The sequence below is a fragment of the Microplitis mediator genome, chromosome 1 (assembly GCF_029852145.1).
Source record: "Microplitis mediator isolate UGA2020A chromosome 1, iyMicMedi2.1, whole genome shotgun sequence".
In the NCBI taxonomy this organism is placed as follows: Eukaryota; Metazoa; Arthropoda; class Insecta; order Hymenoptera; family Braconidae; genus Microplitis; species Microplitis mediator.
This window is the reverse complement of record NC_079969.1, coordinates 10,715,687-10,738,459: the sequence shown is the minus strand read 5'-3', so window position 1 is coordinate 10,738,459 and position 22,773 is coordinate 10,715,687. Positions and strand designations below refer to the sequence as shown.

The 22,773-nt window shown below is 28.9% G+C and overlaps 2 protein-coding genes across 9 annotated transcripts; both read left to right on the top strand.

The window, feature by feature from the left end:
* Positions 1–24: 24 nt before the first annotated feature.
* LOC130678136 (insulin-degrading enzyme) lies at positions 25–4,535 on the top strand. 2 transcript variants are annotated; one of them, XM_057485123.1, is made up of 5 exons: positions 25–216; positions 1,064–1,266; positions 1,324–3,396; positions 3,477–3,979; positions 4,044–4,535. In XM_057485123.1, exons 1-5 carry the CDS (start codon positions 140–142, stop codon positions 4,290–4,292), a joined length of 3,105 nt encoding a protein of 1,034 aa, XP_057341106.1. In that variant the 5' UTR covers positions 25–139; the 3' UTR covers positions 4,293–4,535. The 2 variants fall into 2 exon arrangements, with proteins under 2 accessions (XP_057341106.1, XP_057341107.1); XM_057485124.1 differs by lacking the exon at positions 25–216 and adding an exon at positions 420–765.
* A 266-nt stretch (positions 4,536–4,801) lies between these two features.
* LOC130669040 (cadherin-89D) lies at positions 4,802–20,586 on the top strand. 7 transcript variants are annotated; one of them, XM_057471707.1, is made up of 22 exons: positions 4,802–5,046; positions 9,189–9,288; positions 10,255–10,385; positions 10,475–10,633; positions 10,749–10,835; positions 11,542–11,650; positions 11,842–12,044; positions 12,105–12,233; positions 12,352–13,348; positions 13,512–13,673; positions 13,743–13,920; positions 14,390–14,654; positions 14,762–15,065; positions 15,238–17,126; positions 17,718–17,806; positions 17,897–17,980; positions 18,054–18,122; positions 18,305–18,511; positions 19,256–19,456; positions 19,656–19,838; positions 20,081–20,400; positions 20,480–20,586. In XM_057471707.1, the coding sequence occupies exons 2-22, from the start codon at positions 9,213–9,215 to the stop codon at positions 20,512–20,514; spliced, it is 5,877 nt and encodes a 1,958-aa protein (XP_057327690.1). In that variant the 5' UTR covers positions 4,802–5,046; positions 9,189–9,212; the 3' UTR covers positions 20,515–20,586. The 7 variants fall into 7 exon arrangements, 5 of the variants coding, with proteins under 5 accessions (XP_057327690.1, XP_057327697.1, XP_057327705.1 ...); XM_057471714.1 differs by lacking the exon at positions 10,749–10,835; XM_057471722.1 differs by lacking the exon at positions 19,656–19,838.
* Positions 20,587–22,773: the final 2,187 nt, after the last annotated feature.

Here is a 22,773-nt window from a genome sequence, read left to right as displayed (position 1 = left end):
CGTGTACTTGAGAAATTTACTAACCAAAAGAATTGTATATTTTTTCGTATTATTTTAAATTCAAATTAAAAAAAAAAATAATAGTTTGTGCTAGTTTACGTTACAATTTTTTTGAAATTATTAATAAACAATTAGCTCAATGTTTATTGTTCGTAGTATAAATAATAAATGCCGATTTATTTTTGTTTATAAAAAATTATCATCAATAATGACGAGGTAATTTTATAAATGTTTATTTTATTTTATTAATTCTGCTGTAAATTAGACTTGGAGTAATAATAATAATTATTATTCTTATTATTTTTTTTTTTTTCATAGTTAAAATAATAAATTCTAAATCAATTTCAACAGTATGAGTAATATATACCATGTGACTTTACGTTTACAATCTACAGTTTGTTATATATATACATTTAAATATTGTGTAGATCTAAGATATGTATAATTTAAATTTGTTAAGTTAAATATTTGTCAAAGCAAATTTTATTTTATTCTGTGATTAAATAATTAAGTATTTTAAAGAAAAAATAAAATTTATTAATTATACATATAAATATAAATAATATATGTGTCATAAATTGATAATTAGATCACGTATCGCGTAAATAATTTATTGTGCATGGTTAGAAATATGTTATGACGTCAATAGTTAGTAATTTTAATTGCGTTTATTAAAAGAAAAAAGTTATAAAATATATTTTAAAAACTTGAAAATATGGCTTCTATTGATAATGAAATTTTACAAGATTCAATGCCTGATTTACAGTGAGTTTTTTTTATTAAAAACAAAAATAATAACAATAATTGAGTATGAGTGTAAATGCAGCAGACATACGACAATTTTTTTAAATACATATAAAAAAATTAAATAATTAAAATAATACAATTTTAAAAAATGCATGGACTGAATTTCGAATTCTCTAAATATGGATTTTTTTATTTTTATATTATAAACTTAAATTTTTTTCATTTTGAAGATTTAAAAATTGACAGATGTCCGCTAACTTTACTATCATTAATTCAGTAAGTAGATATAATTTTATTGTATGAATTTTTTTTGTAGAAATTTATCTGGGTCAGAGTGTGGTGCAGCAAATACTCCAGCAATCAATGATGATAATATAAAAAAACGATTTGAAAATATTAAAAAATCACCTAATGATTCACAATTTTATAGAGGATTAATATTAAATAATGACATGAAAGTATTATTAATAAGTGATCCCACAACAGATAAAAGTGCTGTTTCATTGGATGTAAACGTTGGTAAGTTTATTATTTATATATTTAATATTATATATTTATATGTATATTACGTTTAAGGTTACTTGAGTGATCCAGCAGAATTGCCTGGTCTGGCACACTTTTGCGAGCACATGCTATTTCTTGGAACAGAAAAATATCCTGATAAAAATTCATACAACTCGTATTTATCTCAACATGGAGGCTGTTCAAATGCAATGACTCTGCCAGATTATACTCAATATCATTTTGATGTTAGTCCTGAATATTTAGAAGGTGCTGTAGATCGTTTTGCCCAATTTTTTATAGCTCCATTGTTTACCGAATCAGCAACTGAACTTGAGGTCCAGGCAGTTCACTCGGAGCATGAAAAAAATATTGCAAATGATACATGGCGACAGGATCAGTTGGAAAAATCTTCTGCAAATCCTGATCATCCATATTCAAAGTTTGGTACGGGAAATCGTGAGACTCTAGACTTGGGGCCTAAACAAAAAGGAGTAAATGTACGAAAAGCTTTGCTTGATTTTCACAATAATTGGTACTCGGCAAATATAATGGCTCTGAGTATCCTTGGTAAAGAGAGTCTTGATGAATTAGAAAAAATGGTAGTTGAAAAATTTACACAAGTAAAAAACAAGAAAGTCGAAGCACCCGAGTGGCCAGATCATCCATTTAATGAAGATCATTTTGGTAAAAAATGGCTGATTGTGCCAATTAAAGATGTTCGTGGTCTTAAAATGACTTTTCCACTACCAGATCTTAGCCAACACTTCCGTTCTTGTCCGGCGCACTATGTCTCACATTTGCTGGGTCATGAGTCTGATGGATCACTTTTGTCGGCATTAAAAAAAGCTGGATGGTGCAATGCATTAGTTGCTGGTGAAAAAAAAGCTGCACGAGGTGGTTGTAATTTCTTTTCTATTTATGTAGATTTAACTGAAGAAGGAATTAATCATGTTGATGATATTGTTACGCTTACATTTCAATATATAAATATGTTGAGAGTTAAAGGTCCACTTGAGTGGATTTTTGATGAATGTAAACAAATAGCAATTGTTGATTTTAATTTTAAAGATAAATTATTACCAAAAACAACAGTTAATGTTACTGTACGAGCTTTACAAAAATATCCAATGGAAGAAGTACTTACTGGGCCTTATTTACCTACTGAATGGCGTCCAGATCTTATTAATACTGTAATGGATTGTTTGATACCACAAAAAATTCGGATTCACGTTGTTGGTAAAGTATTTAAAGATATTGCAGATCAATCTGAATTTTGGTATGGTACTGAGTATGCAATTGAAAAAGTACCACAAGATATTTTGGAAAATTGGACAAACCCTGGACTCAGTGATGAATTAAAAATTCCAAGTGTTAATGAATTTATACCTCAGTCATTTGAAATAAAATGTCTTAGTGAGGAACGTAAAACTGAAATAACTAAATTTCCAGCTATTATTTTAGATACTCCGCTAATGCGAGTATGGTTTAAACAAGATGATGAATTTAAAGTACCTAAAGTTAATTTAAGTTTTGATTTTGTTAGTCCTTATGCATATTTAGATCCCTGTAATTTTAATCTTACAAATTTATATATACAATTATTTAAAGATTCATTAAATGAATACGCATATAATGCAAGTCTTGCAAGATTGAGCTGGGAATTTAGCGCAAGTAAAAATGGTATGACTTTATTAATTGGTGGTTATCATGACAAACATCGTGTTCTTTTGAAAAAAATATTGGACAGAATGGTTAATTTTACTATTGACAAACAGAGATTCGAAATAATAAAAGAATTATATATTAGAAATTTAAAAAATTTTGAAGCTGATCAACCGTATCAGCATGCTGTTTATTATCTGGCTGTGCTATTGACAGAACAAGGATGGTCAAAAGATGAACTACTTGAGGCGATTGAATATTTAACTTTTGATAGGCTTGAGCAATTTATACCTCAGCTGTTGTCTAAAACTCACATTGAATGTTTAATTCACGGTAATTTGACTGAGGCAGAGGCATTAGAAACAATAAAAATGTTTGAAAATCAACTGACCAAGGATCCACTTGACGATAATAAAAGTAAAATAATAGTACCGTTATTACCTAAACAATATTTACTTCATCGTGAAATAAGTTTAGACAATGGTAGTATAAAAAAAAATTTATTTATAATATTTATGATTTAAATGTTTTATAATTTTTTAAAAATTTAATATTATTTTTAGGTAGTCACTTTTTGTATGAAATTGAAAATAAATTACATAAATCATCGTGTACAGAAATTTATTATCAAGTGGGATTACAATCAACGGAATCAAACATGCATCTGGAACTATTGGGGCAAATAATATCTGAGCCGTTTTTCGATGTTCTGCGTACGCAAGAACAACTGGGTTACATTGTATTCAGTGGAATTCGTCGAGGGAATGGAGTTCAAGGCCTCAGAATAATAATACAAGGCGATAGACACCCCCAATATCTAGAAGAACGTATCGAGGCCTTTATCGAGTCAGTTCAAAATCGAATTGTTAATATGTCTGAAGAAGAATTCAATCGTCATAAAACTTCATTGGCCAATCAACGTCTCGAGAAACCGAAAAAAATGACAACACTGTCGGCAATATTTTGGAGTGAAATAACAAATCGTCAGTACAATTTTGATCGTGCTAATATTGAAGTTGCTTATTTACGTACCATTACAAAATCTCAAATACTTGATTTTTACAATGTAAGTTTTTGTTTTTTAAAATTACAAATTATACTATTTTATATTTATTTAATTTATTATTTAGGAAAAAATAAAACAACAGTCACCGTTTAGACGTAAACTATCGCTTCACGTGGTATCGACGGCTCCAGGTGGTGCAGGACACGCTGAAAAATCATCTCAAGATTCAGTAACAGCAACAACTGAAGATGATAATACATCATCGCCAATAAAGATAACGGACATTTTGTCATTTAAAACAAGTCAATCGCTTTATCCGATCGTAAAACCTTTTATTAATATTTCACGCAAAGATCAACGATCTAAACTGTAAGCTATAGGGGCTATAAATTTATAAATTTTTTTTTAATAGATGTTGGATTATTTTAAATAATTTTAATTATAAATTAAACAATTAATCATTGTCAATTATTTTTTAAGCGATAAACAATTAAATTATCGTACAATCATGATACGTCATAATAAATAAATAATAATAATAATATTGTTATTAATAACACGGTATTGCTTTGTAGCACATATAATTTTTATTAAATAAATAATTAATTTTATGTACTTGAGATGGAAAATTGTTTTTTTTTTTTTTACTTTTCTTTTTTTTTTATCTACTGTAATTATTAAATAAATTATTAGGCCCCGTTGCACGTGCTAATAATTGGCATAATATTTAGCTGGTGGTGATGGTGGTGGTTTATGTTAAAGATATATAAAAGTATTTACAACAAGTAAAAGGGAGAACCTGTCGGCGGCAATCTGTTGGCTGTTATTTTCTTAATACTTAGTGCATAGCTTATAGCTATTGCTTAGCAGTAAAGTCTTTGCGGCGAGAGAGATTACAACTCTGGTCTGTACCGTCTGTACCGTAGTCTGTACTAGTAAGACTTGGTGCACAACGTGCTGATTGTTGTTGAGTTAAGCTGAGCGTAAAACAACAAAGTATCTCTAACGTTTAAATGTTCAGAGTCCTCAGTGTTTAGAGAGTGCGTTAAACTTTATCCATAAATAATATTTAAGTGTTTAATTCCCAGTGGCCCTTTTAAAATGTACTATTTTATTTTTAATAATTGGTAAGTCAAAAGATTTTTTTATTTTAAATGATAAAAAATGATTAATGATTTAAGATAAGTAATAACTTTTTGGATTGATATTTACAAGAGCCAAGATAATATATATAACAATTTGACAAATGATTTTGTCTGAATAGGGATTTTCTATTCTATCTTGATACTATTCCTGCTATTGCGACTGCGATTCTCTGCTACTGCTACTGCGACTACTACTGGAATACGATCGACGACCTCTTACGTTGTACGCATTTGAATTCAAGGTCATGCTAGTGAATATAGTTTCATTCCTCCTTGTCTTTCTTATCCTTTCTTATCCCAAGTTTATCCTCAGCACATAGAGACTCCTACTTGTAGATTTTCAGCTTTTCAGCTTTCCAGCTTTTCAGTTTCCAGTGTCATTCTCCTTGTTGGTGATACCAACTATAAGTGTATTGTCTTCTGATTAATACTATCCTAGTTCACTCTCTCTGTATTCGGGTTGACTTTCTTGTCACTTTTATCAGCTATTCCTTAAACGATTTAAACTTTTACGAGAGCCGAATGTCAATATTATTTTACATATAAATCGCATTATTATTCAAACTTTTTCGTTTTCTTTTTTTTTTTTAAAGTCATATAAACAATTGTACTATATAGACCCGCGTTTAAATTTAAAATTAAAGAAAGATAGAATAAAAATTTTTTAATTGTTGTAAAATAAATAATTATCTTACACTTTCACATAGTAATAATGAAAAGACTATTTAATATTTACCGACAGACAGATACTTAGTTACAAACTATAATTTACCTGTATATATATATATTTCGTAAAGTTACATTGCGCTTTTGTACAATCATTTTTTTATAAGTAAATTCCATGCTTAAATAAATCGTTATATTTATTTCTCAATATAGATTTTTTTTAATATTAATTAAAAAAAAAAAAAAAAAATTCCAGAGCATTAGAAATTAAAAAAAAATGAAGGATATATAATTTAAATAAAAGTAAATGTATCGATAAAAAAATTTTTTTTTTAAATTTTCTCGATAGTCGGGTTGTAAAAATAAAAATATTCAAAGGTTAATAGTTTTTAATCTAAAGATAAAATGATATTACAATAAATAACTTAATTGACAACCTGTTTAACCGCAGTTATTTAAATAAAATGAAATTAATTATGAAATAATTAATAAAGTTATCGAGTTTACTTTCACAAAAGGCTCTGGGACAGGAATCTATAATAATAAACCCATTGATGCGTATCAAGAATAGTAAAAATAATTTTAAAAATAAAAAAAACTACACACGGTCTCGTTCTATTTATTGATTGTTACAATATACTATAAAATCAAGATCGTGAATCTCGTGTTCCAGTTCTCGAAAATTAGTTTATAATAATTGAGAATAGGAAGTTATTTTTTTTTTCTTCGTTCCCATCCATGATTCATAATAACCAAGTGAGATTGTTATATAGTTAAATGGATGATCGTGTCATAAATAATATGGGTTAACAACATCATCATGCAGCCATTATACTTTAGCTCTCTATAGTCTACTGGCAAAATTAAATTTTATAAACTCAGCAAAGTAATAATTGCAGTAGTATAGCAGGTACTGGTAGCAGAAGTTAGTTGGGGTGAGCTAAAAAGTAATGATTGAGTGAGATTCAGTAGTTTGTCAAAGAACAATTGGATAGTCACGAGAACGAAAGAAGAAATAAATGTTTTATTAGTTTTAGTCTTTTTGTATTAATCATAGTAGCAGCAGTTGCAGTTGCAGTAGCACGAGGACAAAGCTTTGAATTAAATCTAAAGATAAGAGTAGCTACTCGGTAGTTTCCTAACTTACGCTTCAGTTACTATTATTAGTATTATTATAAAATCCTTATGATAACTTTGTCAATAAATTAAAATCCTGACCTTTGTTATTACCTATCACTCTTATTAATTTACTCAAATTCCTTAAACATTAATTTTATTCAATTAATTTATATACATCACACACAGTATCTAGTTTATTTATTTAATAATATATAAATAGATTGTACTAATTGAAATTATTGGCGTTGAACTTTAAATCCGCAGACATACGTGTAAAGTATTTAAAGTTGTAAAAATAAAAAAAATAAAGTACACAATACTATACTAAGATAAATGAAAGAGTCTCAAAGGAAATGGATAAGGTGAGAGTAAGTAAGTCGATGCCCTGGCTAGTCAAGGTTACTGCCTTGATCTTGTTACAGCTTAACTCATCCAGGATCTCGTACCTGTGCCTAGATTTTCCTACATATCAACAAAAAACACTCCCTATAGTTAATTATTATGAGGTTGTGCTCATTATAGAATCTATGTCAAATCTCTTATATATTCATATTTTTTTTTGCTTAAAAAAATTGCTTACATATTAATATTTAAATTACGCAATTTGATAGGGTAGAAAAAAAAGTAATATTTGATATTGTAATGATTTATTGTGTCACAAGTGCGTGTATTGCTGTTACATGACTGGTTATTAATTTGATGAAATGACTTTACAAATGCATTCAAATCGTTTATAGTTTTTTATAATATGATGAAAATATGTTTATGTAAAATGAAATGACATTTAATAGCCTAATCTTTCAATGGTTTATTTATCCTGGTATTGTTTGTTAAGTTTTTCTAATGCATTTCGTTCAGAACTTTTATCCAGAGTTGGATAAATTTTTTTTTTTAAATTTAAAAAGATAAATTCATCTAATAACTTTTATTTACTTATCAGATGTCTAAATTAATTTATTTAAGTGGCAGTTAATGATAATTAGAACAGATATAAAACATAGCAATATAATTATTTATGGTGGTTAAAGAGCGCACTATTTAATTTCTTTACTTTTACTTTAATGGAAACCTATCAGCGAAAGTATAAATAATTTTATTATTCTGTGAAAAAAAAAAAAAAATAATAATAATAATAATAGATTTAGATGAAATAAAAATATGATATTTTGTCGATTGTCAGCGACAAATGTAACAACTGAGGATTAATAAATTTTAGCGGTATTTTTATTACTTATATATTTTCCCAGGATATATGTCTATTGATTTCTATTAAATATTTATTTTATATTCTTTATGCACTGGATGATTTTTTAAAAAAGTATATATCTATCACCGGTATCCGGCTTTGTTTCCTGTCTTTTACTGGATTGTAATCAACTTTCAGATAGAAGAGGTTTATAAATTATCACTTTATCGGTTATGGGAAAATTTATAAATTAACATATTTTTATTTTACGATTATTTTATTTCAATAGAGATGGGATATTGAGAAAAATTTTTATTGTTGTGGGCATAAACGTGTGTTTAAAGATAAAAAGTTTGTGCAGATAATGCGACAGACAAATCAATGGTACAGGCGCCATGTGAAAACAATTTGAGGATATAAATTTAATTATCATATTGAGAATAATTAAAATCTTTTTAATATTTTGTATTTATTATTAAAATTTTTAATAAATCAAAAAAAGTCAGTTAAATGGATGATTATTTACTCGATTATTTTTAATAAAGGGGGTAAGTAAAATAATGTAATATATGTAATGAGAGGTAAAAGCAGAGGGGATTAAACTGGTGAAGAATAAACCAAATGGGCAATACGTTGGTGAGGATCGCGATCGACCAGTCACTCGTGAAACGTCAAACACGAAAGTTATTTGCTATTTTTTCTATAAATCGATAATAAATAAATAATCATTTTAACAACAACAAACTGGTACTGCTATTATTATTATTATTATAATTATTGTTATAATTATTTTTTTTCTGTTCTAAAATAAAATAAAGTTTTTCTCATAATTAAAAAGAGGAAAATAAAATATTAATATATTTAGATAAAACAATTTACATGTAGCAGCATCTCGACCTTGATCTTATCCTCGTGAGGAATAACATTATATGCTCGTACTCCAGGGGTTGGTATACCACAGACACGGCTTGCTGAATTTTCAAGAGTCACTCATGCAAATATTGTCTTCCTATATATATGCCTCTATAACGTCCTTGTATCCATGTAAAATAATTTATAAATTAAAAACACTCTTTCAATACTCACATGACAAAATTTATTTTAAAAATTTCGATATTAATAAAAAAAAAGTACTATAATATTTTTGTTGCAGAATGTTTAGATAAAAAATATTAAAATGGGGGATAAGCTGCTGCCAAAATTACTTGTTATAAAATATATTTTATTGGGGATTTTAATCAACAAGTCAACAGGTAAGTTATATATTTTTACAAATATTACAAATTATTTAAAATAACAATTGAGAAAGTTATTTTTTCTCAAGTGGTTCAAACATGATATGAATAATAAAATTATCAGTTGTATGTTAAAAAAAAAAAAAAACGAAAAATTTATAAATAACACAACAACAACAAGAACAACTAAATTTATAAAAACAACAGTTAGTGTAAGAGTTTTGTTGTAAATACATTAAACCAAAGGTTTTTATGTCCAACGCTCAATATCTTCAGTTCCCTATTTTATTATTATTAATATTTTTTCGTCCTGTTAAATCATACCGTATAAAACATTAAAAAAAAATTGTTGTAACCTTGGCCTACATACTTGTCGGCAAGTGTCAAATTAAATTTAAAAAATGAAAATTTAAAAATACAAAAATTATGTATTACACAAAGAAAATAAATTTTATTTTTCTTTTTCTTTTTTGTTGTTGTTTTTGATGAAAGGTTTAATTGCGTTAAAAAATATAAGCGATTAGTTAAGGTAAATGTTGAGAGTTAATAAAACGGTGAAATACAATGACGATACGAATAAGCTCGATAATTACGAGTGTAGGCTGTTGTTGTTTTAAAACTTTAAAAATTCATTAAAAGAAAAGAAAAAAAAAACAAATATACTGAAAATATGTACGAGTTTAAGAGTTTTACTAAGTTAAATATACAAATTTTAATAAAAAATCCGTACTAAAAGTACAATAATAATAATTATAATAATGTGTAGAATAAAAAAGGTGAATGAGAGTGAATAAAAAAATAAAGAGCGAGTGCATGAGCGTGATGTTATACGAGAATACATAAATTCAGATAACGATCAGTGTGTTGCGCTTTTTCTTTCTTTATAATTTATAATTTTATTATTTTAGATCGAAATAAATTTATGAAATTAATAAACAATTATTAAGTAGTTAGTAATAAAGAGTAATTATTATTTGGTTTTAGGATGCCAATTTTATCCACTGGGTGAGTATTTAAAATTTGTGAGGATACCGGAAAATTTTCCACTTGGGGCTGAAGTTCTTTCTCTAGAGATTCATCCGCGCAGCCATTTGACAATTATGCCGGTCGATAAGGTCGAATTAATTTATTCACAGTTTTATTAATTTAAACTTTTATAATTAATATCATTATTTTTATTATTATAAATTATTTATTTAAACAGGATGAAGATGCACGTTATTTTGCCTACAAAGATATTAATGCAACACATATATCTGTTATTTTGGCGCAATCATTAGAGGAACTTGTGGACTCAGAAATACCAAGGAATCTTTTGAAATTTCGTTTTGTCTGTGATTACTCGGATGGTGCAAATTCTTTGGTAATTTATACTATTATTATTATTATTTTTATATGGATGATTGTACATAAATTATGTCTTAATATAAATTACAAACGTAACAATAAATTGACAAAACAAAAAAAATATAAAAAAGGGATTTGGCTGGTGGCGTTATTTCACGGATGGACAAACGTACGAACGAGGTCAGACTTATCGAGACAGTGCAATGAACGCATTTAAAGTAAGTAACGACATATACTATTCGACAGACTATTTGTAATAACAACAACAACAACTGCATTATACTTATTTATTTACATAAATTCTTACAGTAATTTAAATAAAACAAATTCTTCATATTGCTGATAAATTTAAACGTCGATCCATTATTTTAATTATTGACCTTGTTTGTTTATGTGCTTTTCTCTTATTTATTTTATCACGTAAACGCCGTAGTCTGCATATAAAAAAGTTTAATCCAAAGAAGACCCTCCTCTTTACTATGATAGTTTTGCGCGAAAGCGCTGCATAGGTGTGTAGTACATTATCATCCCGTCAAATATTAAGTAAAAAGTGAAAAAAATTCAAAATAAAGTAACGGAAAGGAAAAATAAAAAGGTAACAAAGCAAGCAAGCAAGGATATATAAAAAAAAGAAAAAAAAACAAAGTCGAGGAAAAGAAACACCTTTTTTTTCTTTTTCTTTTCTAAGAGCGTGGCTGTGTGCTATCGCGTGCATAGTCCGCTAAAGTTTCCGTAGCTCACGGGGAAAGGAGTCAAGATTTTATTCTGAATCTTTTTAAAAATATGCTCTGAGTTTACTGTTTAATTTATGACATTTTTACCAGCTTTATACTTTATTTTAATAATAAAAATTATTATTATTATTATTATTATTATCAATGTTAACGTTATTTACTTGAAGGATATATGATATATTATTTACAGACATCATCACATTTATCTGTAACGGTGTATGTAGAAGACATAAACGACCACGTGCCACAGTTCATTGGTACACCTTATCACGTGTTTGTCGACGAATTTACTCCACCGGGTGAGTATTAAATCTATATATATATATATATATCCTTTGGCATTTCATTTTTTTTATTTTCTTTTACTACGTGATCGCAATGGATAAGACTGTATTATCAAACTCAATAACTTCCGTCTTATATTATAATGCCGGATTTTATTTTATTTTTTTCTTATTTTTGACAAACATATTGGTATCCTCATCCTCAGGAATGACAATATTTAGAGGAATTAATGCATTTGATGGCGATAAACCCAATACACCAAACAGTGACGTTCATTATGCAATAGTAAAAGGTAATGAGGAGGGTAAATTTTCACTCGAGTCTGGTCATCGAACTGCATTGATACTGAGAAAACCTTTGGACTATGACGCTGGTGATCGGTTATTTTCTTTAATCATTACAGCAACTGTAAGTTTAAATATTATAAAATTAAATAAATTGTATAATAATAATAATTCAATTTAACAGGACCGTGGTATACCAGCTAAAAGTTCTAACACGACAGTTACAATAAATGTCCGTGACAATGATGACCTCGGGCCAAAGTTCACTAACGAAATTTACAAAGGAAAAATATACGAGAGTTATCCATTTACAGTGAGTTAAAAATATAAAAATAGTGTCAATCACTTAACTTATAAATTTTATTTTATTAGTTTTAAATTAAATTATCTCAAGTAGTTGATGAAAAATAATAAATTTAACTGGATTACAGCGTGACACTATTCACCAAGAAATATCTTTACAAGTACCGATACATGCAGAAGACCAAGATAGAGGGATAAACACACCAGTAAAGTATTCTATAGTATCTGGAAATGAACGTGGACTTTTTCAAATAGATTCAACAAACGGTTCAATTTTTCTTAAGCGAGCTATCGATCTAGATACTGAACGTCTAACTTTACCCAACAATACATTTACTCTTCAAATACACGCATCTCAACTAGACAATCCACTGAAATATTCATTTGCAAAAGTTCTTATTGAAATAATTGATTTAAATGATAACTTACCGGAATTCGAACAAGACCATTACAATATAAGTATTGTTGAAAATTTACCAAACGGATTTAGTGTACTTCAAGTGGTTGCTCATGATCGGGATCAGGGTGAAAATGCCGATTTTTATTATCAACTAGACGATGAGTCGGGTGCATTTGCTATTGACGGTAAATCTGGATGGTTAACAGTTAAAGATGAGAGAGTATTAGATCGCGAGAGGATTTCCCTTATTCGGATGAAAGTGTATGCTGTTGAAAAAAAAAAAAATAGTGTTGTCGTTGGTGGTAGCGGTGGTGTTGAAAAATTAAATTCGAGTGCAGTGTTTGTGCAAGTTAGTATTTTAGATGCTAATGACAATAATCCAATATTTGTTCCGACCAATATATATGAATTTATGACGCGAACGAATGCTAAAGTTGGAACTGTATTGGGTAAAGTACACGCCGTAGACAGCGATCTTGGAAGAAATGGAGTTGTGAGATATGGTATTCAACAGACTGGAAATAGTACCACTACCATAATCACTAGTACACTGGCACGTGTTCCCTTTGCCGTTGAACCACGTACCGGTGCTATATCTGTAGCGGAAACCCCGATTATTGAGGGGAGACATGCAATCTTTGTTGAAGCCACGGATCAACCAGCGAATCCCAGCGAAAGGAGATTCTCACTAGCCGTTGTCACGGTGGATGTATTTCCACCGGATGGTACGCTCATTTCATAAATCCAATTAACAACTCTCTGAGTATTTCTATTTAATTTTATTTATTTCTTTTAAAATTAATACTTTCTCTCCAAGGGTTTTATGATCTACTGATTCGCTGTATATATTTTAATAATATTAAGTTACTTTCTTATTATTAAATATAGATACGAAAGATCTCAAGCCAGATTTCGTTGGTGCGCCGTACGAATTTTGGGTTGGAGCAAATGTTGCTGTTGGTACTAGTGTCGGTCAAATTCGTATAAATGATGCAGCTCAAAGAAAAAATGCTGCTTTGTACGATCTTTTGCACAGTTATCAAGATGGAGGTAAAATTTATTTCTCGGTTTATAATACTACTAATAATAATAATTATTATTATAAATATATTTTTCCAGTACCATTTGCAGTAGAGGAGCAGACAGGAACGATAACAGTGATAGATGAGATTGAACGATACCAAAGAAAGTCTTATGAGTTTGAAGGAGTTGTTAGTAACGATAAAGATCTAACTTTAGTTACAAATGTCTCGATAAATGTTGTAGATCCAAATGATAACCGAGAATTATTTACAAAGTTAGTTAATTATCTCTCACTTTTGTTGTCATTGTTTACTTATATTTACTCATAATCCATGTAATAATAATACTTGCATGACAATTGTTTACGGATTGTTAATTCGAAAGTGAAATCATATACATAGACACAGCGATGACAAAATAATACGGAAGTTGTGATACTCTTGAGTAAATTACTAATAGTTATAGCAAAAAAACATTTTATTAAATTGCAATCGATTTAAATAATTTCATGTCATATAGACGACGAACGACAACGATAAAGGCTATACTACTGTCTGTCTAGTCGTACGTCGCTTAATAGCTCAAAGTTAACTTTCAGATATAGCTTTAAACTTTCGTATAATAACTGTCATCAGTGTTAAATAATAATAATAATAATAATAATAATAATAATAATAATAATAATAATAATAATAATAGTTTTAACAAAAGTTTCTATTATATTTTATTATCTATTATTCCAGAGGAACAACACGAGCACCATTGGTATATCACGTTAAAGAAAACATGCCAAGTGCGTTTATTGGTCAAGTACTTCCGCGTAATACTACGCGAAATGTTACGCGTAGTCTAGTACGTTTTCTTATTGCCAATCAACGTGATGTTCCTGATATAGCAATAACTGAGGACGGTGACCTTTATACAGTAAGAGGTCTCGACCGTGAAATCAAAGAGAATTACAGCATCACTGTTATTGCTGAGACAACTCGAGGACTCGGGATATTCCAAGTCTGAATAAATAAAAATATTATTATCATTATTCACTTTCTCTTATTCTTGTTGTCTTATGAAATTAATTAAAATGTTTTTTTTTTTTTTTTTTTTATTATTTATAGGTAACTATTGTTGTAGATGATGTAAATGATAATCCACCAATATTTGACATGGAAAAATATCAAGGTCATCTACCCGAAAATAGTGTATCCGGTACCGAAGTAATTTTAGACCATCGGGTGTCTGTTCATGATGCGGACGAGGTAGTAAACAGTAATTTCAATTTAACTCTTGAGGGCGATGCCTCTGATCTTTTTTCAATCGATTCCACGACTGGAAGGGTGTTTTTTACCGGTCACGGATCTCATTTGCTTGACAGAGAGAACAAATCTACTTACATGCTACGTATTATTGCCAGCGACGATAGTAAGTGAAAGTCTTTAAGCAATACTAGTTTTATAAAAAAAAAACAAAAACAAAAAAACAGTTTAGTTTTTTTTTCTTTTTGTTGTTTACTTGCGTAAGAGTGACAGTAATAACTGACCAGTAAACAGGTTTTGTCGAGTAATTGTTGTTACCTTTAAATTTAAAATTACAGTTAATAAAAAATCAACCGCGTCATTACAAATAAATTTGGATGATGTAAATGACAATCCACCGACATTTGTTCAAATGATTGTTTCGCCTGACTATGGTATTATTGTATCAAATAACAAGGATGGTGATAACGATGATACTGATGATGATGATGATTATATTTTTGAAAAATCGAGCAAGGACAATGAGCAGCGTCGTCACTCACCTTTACTTATAGTCCCCGAGAATATAACAATAGGTACTGTGATAATCCGTCTACTGGCCCAGGACAAGGACAACTCCAACAATGCCAAGATAACTTACAGCATTGCCAATGAAACCATATATCCACCTTATCTACACTCGATTTCCTATACACCAACAACAACAACAACACTACCATCTACAACTTATTTTATTATAAATCCGAGGTCAGGAGAGTTATCTGTCGCTCGTACACTTCCTGTCGCACGAAAAGTTTATTTAAATATTATTGCCGCTGACCCTGACAACTTGACCGATCACGTAACTGTTAGAATGAAAATAATTGATGTCAATGATCATCCACCAGTTTTTAAAAAATCTTGGTACGCATTTGATATCATGGAAGGTGTCTATAATAAATATAAAATTGGTAAAATTATTGCTGATGACTTAGATCAAGGAAATAATGCTAAAATAAATTATAAAATAGATTCACGATCCTCAAATAATAATAGTAGATTTGAAATTGGGGAAACAACTGGTATACTAACAGTTACGGGAAATCTTGATCGAGAGAAACAAGACAATTATCAAATATCAGTGATTGGATATGATAATGGATCAGTATCGTTGAGTTCGAGTGTTGATGTTGAAATAAATATTTTAGACGCAAATGACAATTCACCACAATTTTATGGATTTGTTGATTTTAAAAATTCATTACCTATTTATTATACATCTGTTGCTGAAAACACGCCCATTGGTACAGTAATACATCGTGTTTATGCAAACGATTCTGATTTTGTGGGTAATGGAAATGGTTTGATTCTATTTGATTTACCAAACTCATTTCATCGGCTCTTTTTTACAATTGATAGTAAAGACGGTACCATATCGACAATTAAAAATTTAGATTACGAAAATTTAGAATTGCACAATGTTACTTTAACAGCACGTGATTTGGGATCACCAAGTCTTACATCAACAGCAATGCTGTATGTAAGAGTATTAGATGTTGATGAGCCTCTAGAGCATGTTCCAGATAAACCAGCTTTTCAACATCGATATTATGAAGTTGAAGTGGAAGAGAATTCATTGACACCTTTAAAATTACTTGAATTAAATGTAACTGATTATTACTCAGGTCAAGCAATAAAATATGAAATACTGTCAAATGATTCTCAAGTATTTGATTTTTTTTACATTGACCCAAATAACGGTACACTATTTTTAATAAATTCAGTTGATCGTGAACACCGGGATAGTTATGAGTTCAAAGTTAAAGTTGATCGTAAGACACCTCGTGGTTTACCAACAATGATTTATCCAATTCAAGAAGATAAACTTATGGACTTAAGAATAAATGAAGCTAAAATAGTTGTAAGGGTGAAAGACATAAATGACAATGCGCCCAAGTTCAAGAGTAAGGGCCGTCCACTGTTGGCTGCTGTACCGGCTTCTGCTAATTATGGCTATGAAATAATTAGAGTTGAAGCTGAAGATATTGATGAGGGCATAAATGGTGAAATAAGATATAAAATATTAGGACGTCAAGATGCTCCACGGTTTGCTATTGACCCACTTAGTGGTCAAGTCCGTTCAGTGGGCAGTTTTACTCGAGAGGCTGGACGAGTTTTTGGTTTTGATGTCAAGGCTACTGATCGTCGAGGCGCTGATAACGGACGCAGTAGTATTGCTAACGTTTTTGTAAGCTTTTTAAACTTTTAAAAATTTTTATTACTTTTATTATAATAATAATAATAATAATAATAATAATAATAATAATAATAATAATAATAATAATAATAATAATAATAATAATAATAATAATAATAATAATAATAATAATAATAATAATAATAATAATAATAATAATAATAATAATAATAATAATAATAATAATAATAATAATAATAATAATAATAATAATAATAATAATAATAATAATAATAATAATAATAATAATAATAATAATAATAATAATAATAATAATAATAATAATAATAATAATAATAATAATAATAATAATAATAATAATAATAATAATAATAATAATAATAATAATAATAATAATAATAATAATAATAATAATAATAATAATAATAATAATAATAATAATAATAATAATAATAATAATAATAATAATAATAATAATAATAATAATAATAATAATAATAATAATAATAATAATAATAATAATAATAATAATAATAATAATTATTATTATTATTATTATTATTATTATTATTATTATTATTATTATTATTATTATTGTTGTTATTATTATTTTTTATATAGGTTTATGTAGTGGATGATAACAAACAAGTGGTAATGGTGATGGGACGAAAGCCAACAGAAATTGAGAATCAGGTGGAAGACATCACCGGGTAAGTGGTTGTCGTAAAAGCTCATCAGACTTTATTTCTGAGCTCTTCTTTCCGAGAATTCAGGGATGATTAACGGCTTTAAATTTACAGAGCATTGAAAAACCTTACGGGTTTGGATGTTAGGATAAGAAAGTTAGAACCGCATATTGAGAAAAACTTGATTGATACTACCTGGTAAGTAATTAATCTTCACTCATATAAATTTTATTATTAATTATATAATTTAAATAAATAATTAAACTTTTAGCACTGACGTTTATCTCTATGCAGTTGATCCGGATTTAAATGTGATGGTTGATATGGAAACGTTACATCGGTAAGTTGAGAAAAAAAAAAGAAACAATTTATTTATATAAATATAGATTTTTTTTTTGTATTTGTTGTTATAAAAAATCTTTGATGCAAAGATATGTTGACAAGTATATAAATTTATATATTCATGCTTTATGCACCTTTACTTATTTTTATTGTTGTGTATTACATGCACACATAACACAGAGTATTTCGGAAGAAGAAATCGGAAATAAAGGGTGAACTGGAGCGATATCGTGTACTTGAGATCACGGGAAATACACCGAGAAATAATTCCAGTCAGAGATATTTACTGTCTACCCTTGAAGTTGGGGTAGTTGTTCTGAGCTGTGTTATATTTATCGGTGCACTGGTAGCTATTATCTGTGTCATATGTATCCGTCGTAACAAACGGTAAGTTTTTTTAATTAGTACTATTTACATGTTATCATAATACCATTATTATTATACTCAAGCTTATATATTCCATTAACAATAACTTAATTATTTTATTTCTTTATTTATTTGTCTGTACTAATTATCATTACTAGAAGAAAAAATATCAAGAAGTATAATAAATTGTGGTTGGGAATTTTTTTTTTAAATCTTTTTTATAGGGTAATCGGTAACATCAATGGTGTACCATCGGCTATGTGATCCTGAAGCTCGCTTTATCTTACACGTCTTATTTTTATTTAATCTGATGCGGTAAATAATCCTGCGGGCTCAAGAATAAACCCTAATCCACCATTTTAAAGAGCCGCATTAATAAATAAAAACTATCCTTGTATAAAAAATATAATCTCCTACATTTGATCATTATTTATAGATACATATACATATATATTTATACTTATTTTTTTTATTACATAATATTTTAACTAATAATAAAAACAAAACCAAATATTTTATTTTTAAACTGTAAATAAATAATAATAATAATAATAATATGCATGATCTAGACGTTGGCTCTTATTCCATCATACTTTCTATTAAATAGCTTGTCAGCATTATTTTTCATTATTAGTAAATTACTGTAATCGCTATAAATGTTCGGTAAGGGTATTAGAGAAAAGTAACTTTGTAATAAAAAAGGGAGAAAGAGGAAAAGGGGCTGAATAAATTTTTATAGGAGCTCAATGAATTGTTGTTGGTTAGCCGTGGACATGGTCCATCAGCGTCAGCAATGTTCTCCCCAGTTGGATTTGCACTTGCAGAGCCAACCGCAACTACCTTGAGAAAGCCGGCCTCGTTATTTCCAACTTTTGTGGATGGCCTTCGTTATGACCCAGAACCCTTTGCCATCGACACGAGGAGACTAAGTGTCTGTGAGCACGAGCCAGGATGTGTTCACCATGGGTATGTTGTTGTTATTGTTGTTGTTGTTGTTGTTGTTTTACACATCTATTATACCTGCACTTTATTACAAAAAGCATGCAGCATGTATACATGTAGAATTACACGATGTGACGTGCGTTACAAGTAATATAATACAAGTTTATAGTTGTGGGTGTATTTTATTGGGTTTGTTGTGTGTGATGTGTGATTAAATTCACAGTCGGTCGCGTATCAGCTGTACAGGGGGTACTAGCAGCAAGCGAAACCCGACAAGAGGAACTCCTAATGGATGTCTTGAAGCTTCAGCAATGTCTCTACACTCGAGCGGACAGGATTCTGGAATAGTTGCGCGTAACTGTCACTGTGGACACTCTTCAACTCCTTCCTCTGGTGATAGTAGCAAGTTTGTATTTTATATTACCTTTTCATTATGTCAAAATCTCTAGCTCAATAGCTTACAAATAATCCACAAGATTTAATAATAAATTTCTGCACACTACAACATCAATCACTTTAATGACTTTAAGCTTTCAACTAAAAAAATACCATTACTGCATTTCCAAACTGCACTATTGTTATTTTTTCATTCATGTATTTTATTATGTGCTGGTATTTTTCATTTTTTTTTTTTTTATTATTTCTTAGTGGTTACGAAGATTCTTTAAAATCTTTACATCGTAGCACAAGTAATCAACTTTCGCGCGCTCCTACTGAATTTATAAATGATAAAAAAGAATCAGTGACAAATTCTAACAGAAGACGTCATCGCTTTCATTCATTTTCAAATGCCGAGTCTTCGATTTACGCAAGAAACGCGAGTCTTGATCGGGAAATGCGTTATCGTACAGAAATGGAAAAAAGACACTTGCAAGATCGACCTTTGCCAGAAATTCACGTTTCAAGAACAATGATCAGGCAACAGCCTGGTCCTCATGAATTAACGCAAAGTATGACGAGACTTAATGGTAAATTTTTTTTTCCCTCCGAAAAGAACTAAAACTTTCTGAGTTGATTAAATTAATTTTTTTTTTTTTTTCATATCAGGTCCAACGGGATCAAGTCACTCGTTATTTTGGTGATACCAAAGCTTTTTGTAAATTGTAAATTATGTAATTATGAAGATTTAAAGATTAAATAATTTGTAAAATAAATCTTACACGTTTATTTGTTATTATTTTATACCATAACAATTAAAGATCTAATTGAATTTATCTATGTATTTTAAAAAAAAAATTTTTTTTATCAATGTCTCGGTCGGTTGTATAATTGATAAAACGTTCGTCCCTGACACAAGACAAAAGCGAGGGATAATGAGTTGGCGTTTCCATGTACGAGCAAAGCACCAGGGAAACAATTACAATTGTAGCAACCCATTTACAAATGATTCATTTATATTTTTTTTTTTTTTATTATTATTTTTGTAAGAGCGTTCAGTGAGAAAATAATATTAGTGTAGGTTGTCTATATTAACTTTTGAAGTTGTAAAAAAAGTTAACAGTAAATTGTATCTTGATACATTTTTTTAATTGTTTCCTTGGTAAACTATTATACATATATACAAACTAGGAAAAGCATCAAGGCCAAGAATTTAATCGTCGCCTGGAGGTGATGCGTTAACTCGTCGTCGTGCCAATGAGGCCAACTTTCATTTCACTGGGATTTTAAAAAATAAAATATATTTTATTCCTCCAACAGTCTGGAATTTAAAAAAAAAATGTAGGAATTAATAAAAGAAAGTTGTTGGTTGTCGGTTATCGGGGAAAAGGGTAAGAATTAAAAGCCAAAGCCGATTCGATGGACGTTTCCTTGACCGAAAGCAGCCTATCGAGGGTGTTTTCTAGTGAAGGGTGGAGAGTATATACGAGCGAGACATTTTCACTATTGGGGAACTAAAATGTCTGGCGTTACCTCGAGTCACTGTGATTTATCCTCAAGAGTCTTATTATATCGCCTAGCCTCCAGAGTCGTTGCTTTGCTTTAACCAACATAAATTATTAAATATATCGACTATATCATTCTCAAGTGTTAAGTCATTCATATTTTAGTTTACTATTTACTTTCATCCAATATTAATCACACTAAAGCTGTTTCTATCTATTGGCTACACACAAAAGACAGCATATAGATACATAAAAAGATTAATTAATCAATGGTTGACCTCAAGAGACGTGAGAAATTAATAAAAGCTTTCCATTGCCACTTGCGTCAAATCCCAACCTCCAGACGATCGACTTGGATTGACAGCTATCGTTTTTACCCAAGTCTTTACCAATAATTTCTTGGCAAAGTAGTTTTTTTTTACTTTTTTTTCATTAATCAGTAATTAGAATGATGATGCAACGGAAAATTTATTGGAATGGAAAATGAAATAAATTAATCGTTTTGCAGATTGGTTTACAGACAAAAACTTAGTATATATATATATGTATACGTTGGAAGGTCAATTTTAAAATAATTAACAAAGTAACAAGTATTGGTATAGTGGCAGACGGCAGACGGCAAGCACAAGGTAAACGCAGTTTGTCGTGACGAAGAAAAGTAAATTTTCTGTAAAAGTTTTAAACATTTGGGTGTGATGGGACTTAAAGTCAGAGAGTTTTGGATACACTGCAAGCATAGTATTAAAAAAAAAAAAATACACATATATACATATACAAAGTCAATAGTTTCGTCCTCGTAGTCAGCTTTAAGATTTATTATCCGTATACAACTTTGCATCCAGTCTTATCTCAACACTTAAACTTTATTTTTAAATTAACATTTAATGGATTTTAAAATTTTTCTCACCCTCTTTCACTCACTTTTTCTCTTTATCTTATTTTATTTTTTTTTTAATTTGTCCATTGGTTTATTTTAAAATAAAAATCTAGTAATAAGAACGTTATTTTTTCTTTTTATAAATAAATTGTAAGAAATTCGACCTAATTTAACCGTCGGAAAATTACTTCGGTGTGTGTGTGAGAGATGATCCTCGGTCAAGTTTGAAAGGTGAAGTTATTCATATAACACTCAAGAGTGCGAGTATTTAAATATCAGTGTCAAAGGGTCATATTAAGAATTACCTTTTTTTTCTCATCAATGTCATTTTAATATTTTATTATTTTTAAAATACGTTTTTTATATGAAATTATATTTTTTTAATTTTTATTCTCCACTTTACTCAAACTAGTTGAACACATATATATGTATATATATATATATATATTTAGAATGAGAACGAAATTGATTTTCACTGGAAATAAGTGTACTACAAACTATTATCGAGACTATAATAAATCATTTTTATTTTAAACTCATATATAAATAATTGAGTAGCGTCTGACAGTCGATCACTATTT

Coding starts and splice junctions, on each gene's coding strand:
- LOC130678136 (XM_057485123.1), top strand. CDS start 140: ATGTTTATTGTTCGTAGTATAAATAATAAATGCCGATTTATTTTTGTT. Junction 3,397..3,476: donor TGAAATAAGTTTAGACAATG/GTAGTATAAAAA, acceptor TATTATTTTTAG/GTAGTCACTTTTTGTATGAA. Junction 3,980..4,043: donor AAATACTTGATTTTTACAAT/GTAAGTTTTTGT, acceptor TTTATTATTTAG/GAAAAAATAAAACAACAGTC.
- LOC130669040 (XM_057471707.1), top strand. CDS start 9,213: ATGGGGGATAAGCTGCTGCCAAAATTACTTGTTATAAAATATATTTTA. Junction 10,634..10,748: donor CGGATGGTGCAAATTCTTTG/GTAATTTATACT, acceptor AATATAAAAAAG/GGATTTGGCTGGTGGCGTTA. Junction 12,045..12,104: donor CTTTAATCATTACAGCAACT/GTAAGTTTAAAT, acceptor TCAATTTAACAG/GACCGTGGTATACCAGCTAA.